Source organism: Salmo salar, chromosome 13, assembly GCF_965601325.2.
Source record: "Salmo salar chromosome 13, fSalSal1, whole genome shotgun sequence".
NCBI classification, from domain to species: Eukaryota; Metazoa; Chordata; class Actinopteri; order Salmoniformes; family Salmonidae; genus Salmo; species Salmo salar.
Window position 1 is genome coordinate 62,381,509 of NC_138303.1, and position 19,186 is coordinate 62,400,694.

Sequence of the window (19,186 nt, forward strand, 5' to 3'; positions counted from 1 at the left end):
AATGTGATATTTCAGTTATTTTTTTAATCAATTAGCTAAAGTTTCTAAACTTTAGGGGGGGGGGGGGTGAAAAACTATTTAAGAAAGTATTCAGACCCCTTAACTTTTACCACATTTTATCTTATTCTAAAATTTCTTAAGGCACTGGATCGTGCCAAAACAAATTCAAATGAATAGAATTCATTGGATAAATCGCCCAGCCCAAATGTGGAAGTGCTCTTGTTTATAATGCCGGCACGGAGTTCCGTCTCAGTTCCTCTTCTGCCATGTGAACCAGTAATAGTTCAAGTGCATTTTCTTGTTCTATGACCTCTTTATTTTTTATACGACATAGTGCTCTCTGAATGAGACCCCCCCCCCCCCCTTTTTTTTCCCTCCTTCTAGGTTTTCGTTGGTGTGTGAGGAAGCATGAGCGCTTTTAGATATGAACTAGAATGAATCTTTTATTCATACCGTGCACACCTTGTGTGTTTGTCTGCTTTTGTGTTTTGTTGCCTTTCTCTCTCTCTCTGTGTGTGTGTGTGTGTGTGTGTGTGTGTGTGTGTGTGTTCTAGTTGGGGTGAAGACTCCATGATTCTGCACAGCTGTGCCTGTGATCATGTCATTCACAGAGCCATAGCTGCCTCATTCAGAGGCTCGCAGAGCATCACAACCCCTGCTGGGCTACAGGGTGGTTTACGCCACAACTACTACAAACACACTGCTCTCTCTCTCTAACCTTTATTTAACTAGGCAAGTCAGTTAAGAACAAATTCTTATTTTCAATGATGGCCTAGGAACAGTGGGTTAACTGCCTTGTTCAGGGGCAGAACGACAGATTTGTACCTTGTCAGCTCGGGGATTCGATCTTGCAACCTTTCGGTTGCTAGTCCAACGCTCTAACCACTAGGCTATGCTGCCGCTCTCTCTCTATATCTCCTAGAACTCCCCATCTGTCCTCACTATACCTCTCTCCTTTTCCAAAAATAGCCGACTTGCCGATTCGTTGCGTTCCGGGGAGGCAGAGGATCTGTCTCCCAGGGGTACTGCAGTGATACACTGCTCCCTCTTCGCCTGCCTTGTTTTGTACACACAGCATTAACACTGCACAATGCACCCAGCACTCATGTTGCATACACCCTCCCCTCCGCTTTTTCCATAGAGGGAGAGAGGGAGAGAGGGAGAGGAGGAAAAGGACTGTCAATAAAATAAGAATGAGGGAGAGTGGAGCTTGGTTGCTTGGCTCTCTGGCAGTTTTGCCAGTGGCTCTTTTTACACATTGGCATCTTGTTTAAACCAGCCTAATGACACTGCTGCATCTCCCCCTTACACACACACACACACACACTGGCTGTCACAAACCAGCCTCAGAAACAGTCAGCCTCAGAGAGATGTTGTTTATGAAGCAATTTAAATGCAGGGATTCTTCATCAAGCAGCCTGACCTACTGGATTCTGAACAAATGCTTGGTCATTCTCTGTGTGTGTGTGGGTGTGTGTGGTAATTGCAGATTGGTGCCTGTTATTAATGACATATCAGCTGCCTGACTGTTAGTGCTGTAAATGCCAAGGCATCCTCTCCCTCTATCCTGGGACCTGAAAGTGGCTTGTTGATGGAAAGAAAGGACAGGGAGGACAGGCGGGCTGGGAGGACAGGCAGGCAGGCAGGACAGGCAGGCAGTAACTGTATCCATTTCAGAGGCTCGGTGTCAGAATTAGCCATCTAATGGGCTTGGCAGTCATCTCTCAGCACTCTGAAAGACCGCGCGCGCACACACACACACACACACACACATACACACGGAACTGTCCGGGCAGCCCCCTTTGGCACTGGCAGACAGTTTTGGGATGCAGCCTTTTTAGCCTGCGGCCTCTCCATCCATGCAGCTCAGTCATCACACAGGCCTCCCCAGTGAGTGAGTCAGAGGTGTGTGTGTGTGTGTGTGTGGGTGGGTCTGGAGATTGGGCGGCTTTGTGCCACACACACACCACCATGCCAATGAGACCAGGGGCAGCAGAGCTAAGGGCCACGGCCCTGTGTGGTGACTCCATGGAGGGACCCGGCGTTGTTTTGGCCCGTCTGCTCTCCTCTCTGTGTAGCAAGAGCAGGCATGAGTACACAATACCACCACTGCTACTACCATTACCGCTACAGATGGAGTGGCACTGCCAGTTTTGCTATGCCGTGCCGCCATTCGGAAGTAGGTGATTTGAGGCATGCGTGGAAAGGGGGGCATTGTGGAGTCACAGTGCAGTAATGTAATCCATCTTGGCCACTGTGCAAGGCATGGTATGCCAACGAGTTCTACAGCTGCACCATCGAGAGCATCCTGACCGGTTGCATCACCGCCTGGTATGGCAACTGCTCGACATCTGACCGTAAGGAGCGACAGAGGGTAGTGTGTATGGCCCAGTACATCACTGGGGTCAAGCTTCCTGCCATCCAGGACTGATATAATAGGCGGTGTCAGAGGAAAGCCCATAAACTTGTCAGAGACTCCAGTCACCCAAGTTATAGACTTGGGTTATAGACCTGAGCACCAAATCTAGGTCCAAAAGGCTCCTTAACAGCTTCTACCCCCCCCAAGCCATAAGACTGCTGAACAATTAATCAAATGGCCACCGGACTATTACATTGCCCCCCCCCCCCCCCCCCCCCCCCCCCCCCCATTTGTTTTGTACACTGCTGCTACTCGATGTTGATTATCTATGCATAGTCACTTCACCCCTACCTACATGTACAAATGACCTCTAACCTGTACCCCCGCACACTGACTCGGTACCGGTACCCCCTGTATATAGCCTCGTTATTGTGTTACTTTTTATATATAGTTTTCATTTATTTATTAAATATTTTCTTAACTCTTCTTGAACTGCACTGTCGGTTAAGGGCCTGTAAGTAAGCATTTCACGGTAAAGTCTACACTTGTGGTATTCGGCGCATGTGACAAATACAGTTTGATTTAGATCTCTCAGTGCTGTGGAGCACCTCATTTGTTTTATGGTGCGAAGTCGTCACCGAGGGGACTCCTCCTGCAGAACTGTTCCAACAGTAGAGCACCTCTGGGGGAATCCTGCTCTAAATTAAGAGTTTTAACTGAAAATGGATCTCACACTGGATTTAAAAAAAATAATAAAAAAATGTTGAAGTGGAAAATGCATTCTTTATACATCTGTTATTCATCTTTGGCACCTAGCACAGACTTCTTCCTCTCCATGGCCATGGAAATGTCTCAATCTTAACAAGGATTTTGTTTGATGGAGAAAAATATGGGGGGGGGGGGGGGAATAGCGAGAACCTGTGTGATTCTTTTTTTTTTTCTCACTTTTTCTTCCCCGGTGAAAAGCTGTCGGTCAGACACGCCAGTGTTTTTCCCCTCTGTGAAGGGGAGGCGATGAGTCGCTGTCTTCAACCTACAGTATGAAACATGACTCCCACCACCCACTTGTATTGCTTTCTCTACGTCTTTGATACGGCACTGAGGGTAAAACAATAAAGGAAAAACAACATATCCCTGAGGGATACCTCGGTCACTGAACCTCCAGCGAAGCCAGACAGGAAGTCCATTATGTACTCACCACTACGTAGCAAGTTATTCTAAAGCACAGGGAGTGTGAGAGGCAGCTCTATTTGGAAGTCTAAATGTCACTAGTAAAGTTTACGGCGGGCTGAGGAAGGCAACAGGAAGAGCCCAATATAAGAGGGAAAAGCCCTGTTTTATGGCCACATAAATCTGCGCTCAGTCACTGAAGGCCATAACCCGCTTTTTCCTCTAGTTGTCTTTTGCTGGCTCACTGTACTCTTTCTGTGGATTGATGGGGGAATCAGACATGCATATCTACAGAGCAGATATCCTCATAAAGTCTCGCCCTTCCCCTGTGTTATAACCACCGCTCTGTCTGTCTCTCTCTCTCTCTGCTGCTTTCTCTCTTTGCTCATCTCTGCTTCTTTGTCTGTCTGTCTGTCTGTCTGTCTGTCTGTCTGTCTGTCTGTCTGTCTGTCTGTCTGTCTGTCTGTCTGTCTGTCTGTCTGTCTGTCTGTCGCAGCATAGTAACTGTAGCCTGTACTGTGATTGCTGCTGTATACTGATGTGTCTCTGTATTTGATTCTTCTCTTCCCTAACAGATGGAGAGTGAGAAGAAGAGAAGAAAATACTCCACCAGCAGCAATGACTCGGACACCACTGACAGTGAGCTGAAACTTATGTAGTTAGAGATGATAAAAAGGGCTGGAGAGTGAGGGGGGGGGGAATATTGGGGGGAGGTTAATGGAGAGCTAGAAGGGCGGGATTGTCACCATTGGAGACTAATTAGTTAGGAGTGAGTCATGAAAGCTGTACTCTGACTAAACGGGAGAGATTAGGACAGGGCCGACGGCACACTCTGCAGCCAAACGCGAAACACACAGGCAGAATAAACTCCGGGCTCTAAAGAGCAGCTTGGCAGAACATTCTCAGCGGCAGGACCCGTCACTAGTCTGGCCTCGGTTCTGTCCCTAATGGCACCCTATGGGCCCTGGTAGAAAGTAGTGCGCTGTAGGAAATAGGATGCCATTTGCAACACTGCCGATGGCTGGAACAGTCACGAGCCCGGCCTCCTCTCTACTACTCTGACAGTCTGCTGCTTGTCATCTTGTTTTCTCTGCTCGCTGCGTCCCTGACTCTTTGTAGTGGCCTGGGCTCAGATCGAAGACAGAGGCAGTGTATAGATGTTTATGCCTGCATCACCACAACGGCTTCTTCCACTGACTGACTGACTGACTGACTGACTGACTGACTGACTGACTGACTGACTGACTGACTGACTGACTGACTGACTGACTGATCACTGAGAGCCACAATGGTGGTGGCCAAGTGATGGACATATGTATGCTTGTGACGAAGTAGGATGAAATTACCACTAGTCTCTGATCTAAGGTCAGATTAACTATTTATTTTACTTTTGTCCCCAATTTGATTACCTCCCCCAATCATGAATTAATCTGATCTGAGATGTGTGCCTACGGGCAACTCCTACCGCTGGACCAGTGGCCTTAGCTCTGGGCCATGTGCCGGGGGCTACGCTGCTTGATGCTCCCTAAACCAACCAGTGCTTCTGAGTGCCGTTAACACGCCAGTGTCCCGGGCTAGCCTGCATCTGTTCCACATGGGTTTGGGTTATCATGTTCCTAATTGAAGGATCCCAATGATCATTTTTGTCCCTGTGCTACCCCTGGGGCTTGTCATTAAAACAGGCCTTGATGGGTAGCTCTGATTTGCGGTCGCTCTGCAATGTGTGGAGGTACCACACCACAGCCATATCATGTGGACCATTCATAGCCATCCCAACAGCCACACACACACACACACACACACACACTGAGATTACATAATGACGTGGCTCTGAACTCCCTCCTGGTAGTTGGAACAGCACACATTTAAAATAACAACCTGTCACCGTGTACAAATGGAAATGTCAGTTATTGAGGAGATTAGTGTCTCCCGTGTTGCTGCAAGGGACTTTGTGGCTGGCTGAGGTGTGATCTATAAATACCATGACTTGATGACGACCACCGCTCTCCACCTGCCTGCTCGTCTTGACTCGTGGACACACACACACACAGAGTACAGCCGAGCGGAGGATTCATTCTAGGCCTTGGACTTAAACCCACTCATCACAGAGTGACTCTGAAGACAGGAATGACGAGGTCTGCCTCCAGCCCCGTTTAACACCATTCCTAAATATTGGCTGCTTTCCAAACGGCACCTTATCCCGTTATGCACTAGGGCTCTGGTCAAAAGTAATGCGCTATAGGGCATTTGGGACGTTACCCACCACAGGGATTAGGAATATGTTTATCACAAATCAGTTTCTTCTGATGGTTTAATTGTGTTCTGTCTGGTTAATTACCGTTCGGTTCTGGTGTGACGTGGAGGGAAACAAGAGAATGGACTAGTTGGTGGGAAATGATCATTTCACTCTTATGCGATCATATGAAAATCATATAGATGACCTAAAATACAGTAATATCGGGACTTCTATTCCTTCTAGTGAGTGATACTGACCAAATCTAACTCGTTGTTGAAAGGTTCTTCAGCCCATTTAGCGACTCTGTTCTCAGTCTTATCCGCTCATATCACCATCTCTATCCATCCACCTGTCAGTCGTTACTGAACCAAACTAATTATGATCTCTAGGCAAGTCAGTCAGACTTTGAGGCCCTACGTTGTGATCAGTGATTTGAAAATGGCAGCCTCCCGTCTCCTCTGACTGTAAGTCACTCTGGATAAGTTACATGGATGCTGTAAATCTGAAATGTAACTGTTACCGGGGCATTGTTTGCAGGTCAAGTGACCTCCTGGTCCAGGTCCTCCAAGAACACCGGGACCAGCAGCACCTGGGTCAGACAGGAGCACAAGAAACCGTCTGAGGTGAGTGACTGCCAACTCCATGCTATACACAACTCTCTGGTGAGTCTCAAATGGCACCTTATTTCCTTTATAGTGCACTTCTTCTTTTGTCCAGGGTCAGAAATAGTGCACTATATAGGGAATAATGGGCCCTGGTGAGTAGGTTGCCACTTGGGATGCAGACACTGACTAATAATAAATAATACATGGGATTTAAAGTGCCTTTTTAAGAAATCCAAGGCGATTGTACAGCAAGAGAGTAAAAAAAACAAAACAAGGATCAAACTATAGAATAAAAAGAAATGAAAGCTACACAGGGTTTTTTCTGGATCAAAAATAAGCTTAGGTGGTGTCCGGGGGCGTGGCAATGGGTGTGGTCGGCCTGTAGCATGGATACATTTTAGAGGCCCTCATCTTGGTGGTGTGGAGTATTGCATTTTTAAAGCAAATTTTCTGCAGTATCACATTCTGCGATGGAGCTGAGAAAATCTATTTCATACATTTGTCTAATGCTGTGTTTTGCTCAAACATAACAACTAAATCAATACTGCGAAATTAATTGTTTTGGGACTTTTTAAATATCCCTGGCTGTCTAGCTTTTATTTTGGGGATTGTTAATTCTCAAAGATTATAATATTTCCAAGTATTAAGGGTCCATTATCATTTCTACATACTTTATATCTGTGTTTTTAGTTGTTTTAAGTTTACACTGAAAGCGTTTTCCATCCCGAAAACAAATTTCTTAAGAGTATAGACACAGACAGATATTTTACACCCTTAGGCGGCCCACCCAAGGATTTCAATGGCAGAAAAATCCCTGGCTACTTAGCTTAAGCTGAGTAAGGGCTGAGGGGAAAGCCAGACTTAAAACCTGTTAGGGCTAGGGGGCAGCATTGACACGGCTGGATAAAAAACATACCCGATTTAATCTGGTTACCACTCCTACTCAGTAACTAGAATATGCATATACTTATTACATATGGATAGAAAACACCCTAAATTTTCTAAAACTGTTTGAATGGTGTCTGTGAGTATAACAGAACTCAAATGGCAGGTCAAAACCTGAGAGATTCCTTTACAGGAAGTGGCCTGTCTGACCATTTCTGGAACTTCTTTGCCATCTCTATCATTTACTAAGGATCTCTGCTCTAACGTGACACTTCCCACGTCGTCCATAGGCTCTCATAGCCCGGGAAAAAAGAGAATGTCGTCATTCCAGCCCCAGGCTGAAACACATTATCGCCTTTCTCAAGTGGCCCATCAAGAGACACTAGCTTATGCGCGTGACCCCGACCGCCCCCGCCTTTGGGATTTTTTCCTCTGTTTGCCGAAAAGGAGATTCCCTGTCGGAATTTTATCGCTTTTCTACGAGAAAAATGACGTAAAAATTGATTTTAAACAGCGGTTGACATGCTTCGACGTACGGCAATTGAATACTTTGAATTTTATTGTCAGGAATTGCGCCAAGCGCGCGACACTTCTTTACTATTTCGGATAGTGTCTGGAACGCACGAACAAAACGCCGCTATTCGGATATAACGATGGATTATTTTGGACCAAACCAACATTTGTTATTGAAGTAGACGTCCTGGGTGTGCATTCTGACGAAGACAACAAAAGGTAATGACATTTTTATAATAGTAAATATGATTATGGTGAGTGCTAAACTTGCCGGGTGTCTAAATAGCGAGCCCGTGATGCCTGGGCTATATACTTAGAATATTGCAAAATGTGCTTTCACCAAACAGCTATTTTAAAATCGGACATATCGAGTGCATAGAGGAGGTCTGTATCTATAATTCTTAAAATAATTGTTATGCTTTTTGTGAACGTTTATCGTGAGTAATTTAGTAAAATGTTAGCGAATTCCCCGTAAGTTTGCGGGGGGTATGCTAGTTCTGAACGTCACATGCTAATGTAAAAAGCTGGTTTTTGATATAAATATGAACTTGATTGAACAAAACATGCATGTATTGTATAACATAATGTCCTAGGGTTGTCATCTGATGAAGATCATCAAAGGTGAGTGCTGCATTTAGCTGTCTTCTGGGTTTTGGTGACATTATATGCTGGCTTGAAAAATGGGTGTCTGATTATTTCTGGCTTGGTACTCTGCTGACATAATCTAATGTTTTGCTTTCGTTGTAAAGCCTTTTTGAAATCGGACAGTGTGGTTAGATTAACGAGAGTCTTATCTTTAAATGGCTGTAAAATAGTCATATGTTTGAGAAATTGAAGTAATAGGATTTTGAAGATTTTGAAAATCGCGCCACAGGCTGGCAGTGGATGTTACGTAGGTGGGACGAATTCGTCCCGCCGGTCCCATAGAGGTTAACTAGTCGGTTTTTAGTCAATCACTCAATCACACTTATTTATAAAGCCCTTTTTTACATCAGCAGTTGTCAAAGTGCTTATATAGAAACCCGGGGGGGGGGGTCGAGTCAAGGGATACTTTGGCCCTGTTCAGGGTTGCAGCTGGCTGGGGGCAGAGAGTTGCAGAGTTTGGGGGGCAACAGCGCTGAAAGCCCGGACCCCATGGTGCACAGTCTTGTTTTGGGGATGGTGAGTAGTCCAGCAGGTCAGCAGGTCAGATACGAGGGGCAAGGCCACGGAGTGCCTTGTAGGTGTGGCGTAGGATCTTGTAGGTAATGCGGAATTTGACAGGGAGCCAGTGAAGGTGGTGGGGCTGATGTGTTCCCAGGGTTTGATGTGTGTGTGTGTGTGTGTGATGACCCTGGCAGTGGAGTTCTGAACGTACTGGAGCCTATATAGGGCTTTGCCCGGACACCCCGAATAGGACTCCAATGCAGTAGTCCAGACGTGATGTAACAAAGGCATGTATGAGGGTCTCCACTACCTGGTCCGTGAGGGATGGTCGGAGTCGGGAGATGTTGAGGAGGTGGAAGAAGGCTGATTTTGGTGATGGACTTGATGTGTGACTCGAAGGAGAGAGTGGGGTCCAGGATGACACCCAGGTTTCAGACCGCTGTCGATGGGCAGATGGCGCAGCCGTCAATGGACATCACGAGGTCAGACACTTTCTTGAGGGGAGTCTTGGGAGCCACCAGCATGACCTCGGTTTTATTGCTGTTGAGTTTGAGTAGTTTGGATGTCATCCAGTTTTTGGTATCCTGGAGACGGGGGAGGGAGGTGAGAGGTGGGTTTGGCGTGGATGTAAGTTTGGGTGTCATCCACATAGCAGTGGAAGTTGAGAACATGGCAGCGGATGACGTGGCCCAGGGGAAGCATGTATATGATGAACAGCAGGGGTCCAAGCACGGAACCCTGAGGCACGCCTTGGTTGACGGGGGCTGGGGGGGGATTTGGAGTCTCCAAAGGACAAGTACTGTTTCCAGGAAGCCGGGTAGGACTGGAACCAGTTGAGTGGCGTTCGGACCGTATCCATGCTGTTGTGGAGGATACAGTGGCAGAAGCTGTCATAGGCAGCAGAGAGGTCAAGTAGGATAAGGATATTGAAGTGGCGAGAGTCAGCGCTAATTAGGAGGTTGTTGAACACTTTTACCAGTGCAGTCTCTGTGCCTGGAACCCTGATTTGAAGCGGTTCATACATGTCATGGCTGGTAATTGTTCAAGTTATCGGGGTCCAGTAACTGAAGCTGCTGGTAAATGTAATATATTTTTTGACTGAAAAAGGTCCAGAAACATACTGCACACTTCAAGAGAGGCATTGATGGAGGAGTAATCCAGGGGCTGGAGTAGTCTGATAGTTGAGAAAAGGGTTCCAGGATTGCCTTGGCCGTTATTGATGAGGTTGTAGTATACTGATTTTGCCTGGGAGAGAGCATCCTTGTAGTCCTTGACATGCTCCTTGTAAGCCTCTACGTGACCTGTGAGACCAGATTCTTTATAGACCCTCTCCAGTTGTCGGCCAGTGGACTTCAAAGAACACAGCTTGGGGGTAAAACCCTCTGGGAGCAGATAAGGAGAAGGAGACAGTCCTAGTTTCCAGATGGGCAACGGCGTCAAAGCTGGAGGAGAGGAGTGTGTCATAGCGAGACACGAGCTCCACGGCAGAGGACGGAAGAGGATCGGGACTGTTGTGTTTTTGAAGCCTGTTTCCTAGGACGGCTGTGCTGACAGTTTTATTGTTCCTGTATGTAATGGTCCGTTTTTTGCCGCAGCTTGGAAAGATCCAGGCCACGCAGGCTGGAGGGCGTAAAGCCTGTTGAACATGAGGTCCAGAACATGGCCTTTGTCAATGTGTTGAAAACTGTACATGCTGTGGAATGTTGAAACAGTCCAGGAGAGATAGGAACTTGGCAGAAAAGCCACCATTGTTGGAGTTGACATGGATGTTGAAGTCACCCAACAGTAGGGTAGAAGGTGACATGGATGTTGAAGTCGCCCAACAGTAGGGTAGAAGGTGACATGGATGTTGAAGTCGCCCAACAGTAGGGTAGAAGGTGACATGGATGTTGAAGTCGCCCAACAGTAGGGTAGAAGGTGACATGGATGTTGAAGTCGCCCAACAGTAGGGTAGAAGGTGACATGGATGTTGAAGTCACCCAACAGTAGGGTAGAAGGTGACATGGATGTTGAAGTCGCCCAACAGTAGGGTAGAAGGTGACATGGATGTTGAAGTCACCCAACAGTAGGGTAGAAGGTGACATGGATGTTGAAGTCACCCAACAGTAGGGTAGAGGTGACATGGATGTTGAAGTCACCCAACAGTAGGGTAGGAGGTGACATGGATGTTGAAGTCGCCCAACAGTAGGGTAGAAGGTGACATGGATGTTGAAGTCGCCCAACAGTAGGGTAGAAGGTGACATGGATGTTGAAGTCACCCAACAGTAGGGTAGAAGGTGACATGGATGTTGAAGTCACCCAACAGTAGGGTAGAAGGTGACATGGATGTTGAAGTCACCCAACAGTAGGGTAGAAGGTGACATGGATGTTGAAGTCACCCAACAGTAGGGTAGAAGGTGACATGGATGTTGAAGTCACCCAACAGTAGGGTAGAAGGTGACATGGATGTTGAAGTCACCCAACAGTAGGGTAGAAGGTGACATGGATGTTGAAGTCACCCAACAGTAGGGTAGAAGGTGACATGGAGCAGACGGATATGAGGACCTCTGAGATTAACATAGAGGAGCGTTGTGGGAGGGCGGGAGATGAGCACAACTTGCTGAGGATGAGGACCAGCCATGCTAAATGCCAGACGTTCAAAAGATGTGGCATTCGGTATGGGAAGCACTTTGATGTCTGGTACGATGGATAACAGCAAGCTCCCCGCCCGACCCACAGAGCGAGGTTATTGTAGGTACACACAGCCTGGTGGAGTAGCTTGATTAAGCACCAGAAAGTAATTTGGCTGCTGCCAGCTTTCTGTTAAGCACATCACGTCGGTATCTTTATCCAGGATAGCATTATAAACCAACCGTCGTTTTGTTATTGGAGAGAGCGAAAGTTGAACAGCGCAAACGAGTTGTATTTGGTAGGAGAGGAGGAGGCATGGTGAACAGAGCTGTCCACTTTAGCCAAAGCTTTAAGGCAGCTTAGATTTGCACCAGGGCAGTTCATGTTACAGTTCAGTGACTCACTGTGTATGTATTTTCTGCGCGGTGTGTGTATTTTCTGCGCGAGCACTATGGCAGTAGGCATCCCGACGCACAATCCCTAGGTCGCGGCGCGCCCGTAGGGAAAACGGGGCTTTAATCCGGGCAGAATGAAAGTGGTAGAGTTCGGCAAGGAGTACCTTATCCGTGTCATGATGGCATCCCGATCCAGGCATGGGGCAGGCCAGTGAGTGGTCCTGGGGTACAGTAGATCCCCACAGCAGAGGAGCCAAGGCAGTAGTAGTAGTAGAATCCACATCACTGTACAGAAACACACCGATAGCTCCTGGCAGCTAGTTGGAATCCAGTTGGCTAGTGTCTAAATAGCTTAATAAGTGGTAGGAATCCAGAATACTTGTGGGATCTAACTGTATAGTTATCCGAGGAAGGCAACTCTGCTGGTAGACAACCCGCAAAACGAAGGTTTAGTTGGTAGTAGTCAGGTAAACGGACAGGATTGCTTTTTTTTTTTACAAACTAACGCTCAGCAAGCAAGACTCCACAGGCAACAAAAGGTGGAACTATTAGGCAACAAATCCTGTTGAGCAAAAATCACAATGATCAACGCTAAGTAGCAAACAATATCGAAGTTTCAAGAGGATAAGCGGTAGCCAAAGCACGCCAGCGTACTCCCGGAAATGGCTGACTGACCTACTGACTGATTGTGACTGGTGATTAGGTTGTTGGCGTCCCATGAGGTAATGATAATGTGACTGATTGATTGCTGATTTATGTTGTGAGCCTGTTGCTGTAGTGGTGGTGGGATAATGGTGGATGATGTCCTCATGAGTTTACTGGTGTTTATGGTGTGGTGGGTCTGTTGAGGTAATAATAATCCACTGAGGATAATGACCGTGTGATAATGACAGTGCAGTAATGCACTGTTTGTTCCTACAGTAGATGTCCTTGTGAGCTGTGCATTGTGGGATGTGTTGGAATCTGTACACCATGTGTGCATCCCAAATGGAACCATAAACCCTATGTGGTGCACTATTTTTCACCAAAGCCCGATGAGTGAAAAGGATGCCATTTGGGATGTAATCCCATGACTTACCTGGGTGGTCCTTTGCAGTAGGCCTTGCTTTTTCGAAGAATGTCCACCACTTCATATTTTGGTTTAAAAGCTAACAATTTAACAATTTGAATAAACCAAGTGAATCCAGTGACGATATGATTATGGGTTTGCTGGCTAATTATCAGGTTGGGTACCCATAGGTCCATGAAAGGTAGGCACTATGGGATTTTAAATGACCGGGCAACATAGTGCACTACTTCTGACCCTATGTAGGGTATAGAGTGCCATTTGGGACTAAGCCCTAAATAGAAAGATGGCATGAACCTCCTAAAAAGCAGTACCTACGTTTCCTTCCAGATGATATGTTAGGAAGCGCTCTCTCACCACAGGGTAGGCTGCTGAAATTAAAGCCACTCTCAGTAATTACAAGGTTTCTCCTGCAGTCAAAGCTGAGCCCTGTTAGCCTACTTTTTGCTTCAGATGCTTGGCTTGGGAAGTGTGGAGGATGGTATGAGAAGTAGGCCCTAACTACACTTGCACTAGTCTGTTATAAGAAGGAAGGAGACTTTTGAGCTCTCCATAATTGTAAGTATATGAACAAAATATACAAATCCTTTTTTTTAAAATTCAAACTACAACAGTAGGCTGTATTTGTGCCATCTGTTATGTTGCCATGTTATTATGCAAGGATCTTGTCATTGTTTCGGAGGGATTTGATTTGAAGTGTCGTTCCTTAGACTAGTCTGGAGCAAGGACACTGTGAACCAGTCGTGTGTTGACTGGCTTTGACAATTCAAAATCAGGGCTTTAGCTAGATCCCTTTGTTGTGTCTCTGGAGGATGCTGTGACAGTTGTCAACATTCTACCAACATCGACAAGGGCACACAGAGCCTTTCCTCAGGCTCTAACAGTTCTACAGAATGTTTTTATTCATATGGCTCATGTTCATTTGTGATTCTTTGGGGAACTTTGCTTGTTTACCGCTTGATAAATAGCTGCTGGCTAAAATATGGAAATGTAATGACAATGTTGTCCTCCTGTGTGTCATGATTGAGTAAATGTAAATGCCCATGTTCTAATTTATTGTAATGCTGAATAAAGGATTGTTTGTCTTGAATGAAGTCCATAGGTGTGAACGTGTTTTAGTATGCGTTATGTAGATTTTATTAGGGCTCAGTGGGGTTCAGTTTCCATATGCTTCTTAGCCAGTATTCTCAATACCTACGTACTCCGTGGTTTCAATACTAACGTGCTGAAGAATGACTAATATTAGGAAACAAGATCTCTCCCACTCTACGCCCAGAGGAAGGAAGTTGCCTTTGCAGAGCATGCAGGTGTGAAACTCGCTCACACAGGGGAAGGGATGGGTGGGGTGTCCGAGTCTCCGACAGTCGCCCAGCTGCTGGAGCTCATTAAGGCGGGTAGAAACAGCTGTGCAGATCCACGGCAAACAGCTGCATGAATGCATAGATAGGGGTGCCCTGTCCCGTCCCCCCCCCCCCCCCCGAGTGAGCGAGCTAGTGTGCTCTGCCTGGCTGCCAGTGCCAGGCCCAGTGAATGGCTGAGTGGCCTGCCTAGCTGGTTGGATGTCACTGGTCCGCGCTGCTTCGCATGTCGACACCAACCGGATGAGAAACGGGCTCCAAGATCCCCGCCAGCCACCCTATTAAAATATCAATGTAAGCACTGTGGTCTGGTGCCAGGTAGAAGAATCCTTACTGCTGCAAAGAAACCATCTGAAATCGTCAACTGATGCCAAGAAGACTAGAGATGGACGAGGAGCCTGGATTCTCTGTTCTCAGGCGCAGGCAAGCCAAGCTGGTAAAATGGAGATGCTTATCCGAGTGCACGCATCCAATCACGCAGTGTGTTTTGTTCTTCGGTCATGCGTGACACCTCTATTTTACTCTGCAGTTTTCCGTGATCTTCATGGCAACAGATCTGATGGTTGGATACCTGGGTGGGGTAGGCAGCTCTGGCTGGGCTTTTTGGTGCTGGGAGGGAAATGGAGAAAGAGAAAGTGTTCTGGCACATTAAGTGTCACAAACAGCGTCTTCAAAGCGGTAGTCTTGGTTTGACCCAGGACCTGGTATCTGTAGGGGAAAAGCGGCCTAATGTTTGCTATTATCTCCCTCCCAGTACTGCTGGCTCTGCATGCCTAATTGATCCAGAAGAGGCTCTTCTCTTTGTTTCGCTCTGATAAGTGCAAATCATGCTCCCCTCAGCCAATTCTGCATTGTTGCTGCACTGGCCACTCTCAAGGACATTGTGAGCTATTCAAGGGGCCAGAGTTTTCCTTAATCTCTGTTTTATTGAAAGTTTGTGGAAGGAACTTTTTTATTGAGTAACTGAATCTTAGCTAGAAAAGCAAAAACGGAAGACATTTAAGTTGACATAGGATGTCTCTGCAGCATCTTGCCATGTATTTTCATAGCTTACATTTAGGATGCAGTCAACCCTAACTATGGCCTCGTCGGACATGCCAAACTTTTCGGGACAGTTGAGTTGGCCGACCTTCATGTCACTGACGTTTGATATTGGGTTAAATGCAGGAATTTAGTGGAGGGTGAACGACGTTTACACACCTTTTTTATTTGTGGTGAGGCTGAGGCAGGCTGCAATGCATGCAGAGGAGACATGGAGAAAAAGGTAACAAGCAAGCAGATTAGAGGGGTTAGTACAATGGTTCCCAAACTTGGTGTCAGGGCCCCATGTGGGGTCCCTTGAGAGAATCTGTGCTAATCTTATTAAACACATTTTTAAGAACTTAAAACAAAAGTTGTTTAAATATGAACATCTCTCCATGGCCTTCCATCCTTAATAAGCCTACATTAAAATGCAAACAGTACGGTTCTAAAAATGTTATACGTTTTCGTTCATATCGGTAGTTGTTCGTCTGCAGCATCCCACTGCTGGCTTGCCTCTGCTGGCTTGCCTATGAAGCTAAGCAGGCTTGGTCCTGGTCGGTCCCTGGATGAGAACCCAGATGCTGCTGGAAGTGGTGTTGGAGGGCCAGTATGAGGCACTCTCTTGCAGCTGGTCTAAAAAAATATACACTGCTCAAAAAAATAAAGGGAACACTTAAACAACACAATGTAACTCCAAGTCAATCACACTTCTGTGAAATCAAACTGTCCACTTAGGAAGCAACACTGATTAACAATACATTTCACATGCTGTTGTGCAAATGGAATAGACAACAGGTGGAAATTATAGGCAATTAGCAAGACACCCCCAATAAAGGAGTGGTTCTGCAGGTGGGGACCACAGACCACTTCTCAGTTCCTATGCTTCCTGGCTGATGTTTTGGTCACTTTTGAATGCTGGCGGTGCTTTCACTCTAGTGGTAGCATGAGACGGAGTCTACAACCCACACAAGTGGCTCAGGTAGTGCAGCTCATCCAGGATGGCAAATCAATGCGAGCTGTGGCAAGAAGGTTTGCTGTGTCTGTCAGCGTAGTGTCCAGAGCATGGAGGCGCTACCAGGAGACAGGCCAGTACATCAGGAGACGTGGAGGAGGTCGTAGGAGGGCAACAACCCAGCAGCAGGACCGCTACCTCTGCCTTTGTGCAAGGAGGAGCACTGCCAGAGCCCTGCAAAATGACCTCCAGCAGGCCACAAATGTGCATGTGTCTGCTCAAACGGTCAGAAACAGACTCCATGAGGGTGGTATGAGGGCCCGACGTCCACAGGTGGGGGTTGTGCTTACAGCCCAACACCGTGCAGGACGTTTGGCATTTCCCAGAGAACACCAAGATTGGCAAATTCGCCACTGGCGCCCTGTGCTCTTCACAGATGAAAGCAGGTTCACACTGAGCACGTGACAGACGTGCAGAGTCTGGAGACGCCGTGGAGAACGTTCTGCTGCCTGCAACATCCTCCAGCATGACCGGTTTGGCGGTGGGTCAGTCATGGTGTGGGGTGGCATTTCTTTGGGGGGCCGCACAGCCCTCCATGTGCTCGCCAGAGGTAGCCTGACTGCCATTAGGTACCGAGATGAGATCCTCAGACCCCTTGTGAGACCATATGCTGGTGCGGTTGGCCCTGGGTTCCTCCTAATGCAAGACAATGCTAGACCTCATGTGGCTGGAGTGTGTCAGCAGTTCTTGCAAGAGGAAGGCATTGATGCTATGGACTGGCCCGCCCGTTCCCTAGACCTGAATCCAATTGAGCACATCTGGGACATCATGTCTCGCTCCATCCACCAACGCCACGTTGCACCACAGACTGTCCAGGAGTTGGCGGATGCTTTAGTCCAGGTCTGGGAGGAGATCCCTCAGGAGACCATCCGCCACCTCATCAGGAGCATGCCCAGGCATTGTAGGGAGGTCATACAGGCACGTGGAGGCCACACACACTACTGAGCCTCATTTTGACTTGTTTTAAGGACATTACATCAAAGTTGGATCAGCCTGTAGTGTGGTTTTCCACTTTAATTTTGAGTGTGACTTCAAATCCAGACCTCCATGGGTTGATAAATTGGATTTCCATTGATTATTTTTGTGATTTTGTTGTCAGCACATTCAACTATGTAAAGAAAAAAGTATTTAATAAGATTGTTTATTTCATTCAGATCTAGGATGTGTTGTTTAAGTGTTCCCTTTATTTTTTGGAGCAGTATATAATATCCCAGGGCAGTGATTGGGGACATTGCCCTGTGTAGGGTGCTGTCCTTCAGGTGGGATGTTAAACGGGAGTCCTGACTCTCTGTGGTCACTAAAGATCGCATTGCACTTATCGTAAGAGTAGGGCGTTAACCCCGGTGTCCTGGCTAAATTCCCAATCTGGTTCTCATACCTAATCATCCCCAGCTTCCAATTGGCTAATTTTTTATGAATCTTGTTCTGGAGGCACAGAGTCATAAAATCTGATTTTAAACCCAACCTTAACCACACTGCTAACACTAATGCTTAACTCTAACCTTATATTCAGACCAAAATTCTGATGTTTGTTTTCAGAAATGTTTACAATATTGCCAATTTTGACTTTGCTGCTGGCCTATCTGAAGAGAAATCGCTCAGTTTTGCCTTAAGAACAAAACTCATGGCAATAAACGTCCACCAGGTCATTTCAATGCCATTTTAGAAAATGCAGACAGTGCCGACATATTACGCATGATGATATTTGCATTCGCTGTGTTGTGTGGGATATTGGCCCATTTGTTGTACCTCTTTTCTTTTGATGCACTTGTGAACGTGGGAGAGTTGACGATTGGGATCTGTTTGAATTGCGCGTGCTCTCAAAGAGCCGTATACAGGAAGGCTACTGTGTTACTGAAGGACGTGACCTTTGAATTAGGCTTACAATTAAAGTGATTTAGAAGAGCTTTGCTCAGTCAACCATAATTCACAGCTATTTGTGAAGAAGTCTGTCATTCACTGAAGAAGACTAAATGGGCTCATTTCAGAAGTGGATTGTTACAGAAATGACACCGAAACTAAATCAAACTCTTAATATTTTTTGGAATGTGTTCAGTGTTTCCCCCAGGATTTTTTTCTTCTTTTCACTGCTTTTGGGGGATCGGGGACATGCCCACTCCCTCCCCCATCATATTTATTTTGTAAACAAATGTGAGAAGGTCAACTCTTACTTTTTTTTAAAGGACATTCTACTCCAAAATGCATGAAAATGTAAATGTGTTGACACCATCTGAAATATAACTGATGCACTGTAGGGAGATGAGGAGCAAAGTGGTGGCTGTGTGCTCGTGGCTCTCATTTGCACCACTGCTCGCTCTGTTTGCTACACTTGTACTTGTCACTCTGACTTTTTTTTTAAAGGGAGTGTTCCTTCATATTGCACGCAGACATAAAAATGGTATCCAGAATTGGTATAACTCCTGGATATGTCAAAAGAGGGCTTAATTGCCAAAATCTCACACTATCCCTTTAAAAGCGCATCTCTGCAAAAAATATAATAATTAAGCCAGGGCGCCGCTGCTAAATGAATATAGGGTAAACACAGGTGACTGTGGCTTTTCTGTACGACAGTACATGCTCTTCTGTGGTTCTGTAAAGGATATAGCTATAGCCTAGCTGATCTCTCAGCTCACTCGCGCGCACACACACATCACATCCACCCTGAGCCAGGGGTTATCCAGTGAGCCAGAGGAAATCCTCCCTGCCTCTACAGAGAGAATAACCTCACCTTGGGAACGGGAAAAGACGGACTCTCCTGATCTCAGGGACGGTTCAGCGCGCACACAGCAACCCAACCCGGCGAACATG

General features: G+C 46.5%; 1 protein-coding gene across 3 annotated transcripts in view; it reads left to right on the forward strand.

Moving 5' to 3' along the window:
• The window catches only part of jade2 (jade family PHD finger 2), a 152,850-nt gene that overhangs the window by 9,588 nt on the left and 124,076 nt on the right, over window positions 1–19,186 (forward strand). For all 3 annotated transcript variants that reach the window (XM_082960242.1, XM_082960244.1, XM_045693416.2), the window contains 2 exons: window positions 4,105–4,168; window positions 6,303–6,388. In XM_082960242.1, the coding sequence (XP_082816368.1) occupies window positions 4,105–4,168; window positions 6,303–6,388 (150 nt within the window). The remainder of the gene's footprint in view (window positions 1–4,104; window positions 4,169–6,302; window positions 6,389–19,186) is intronic.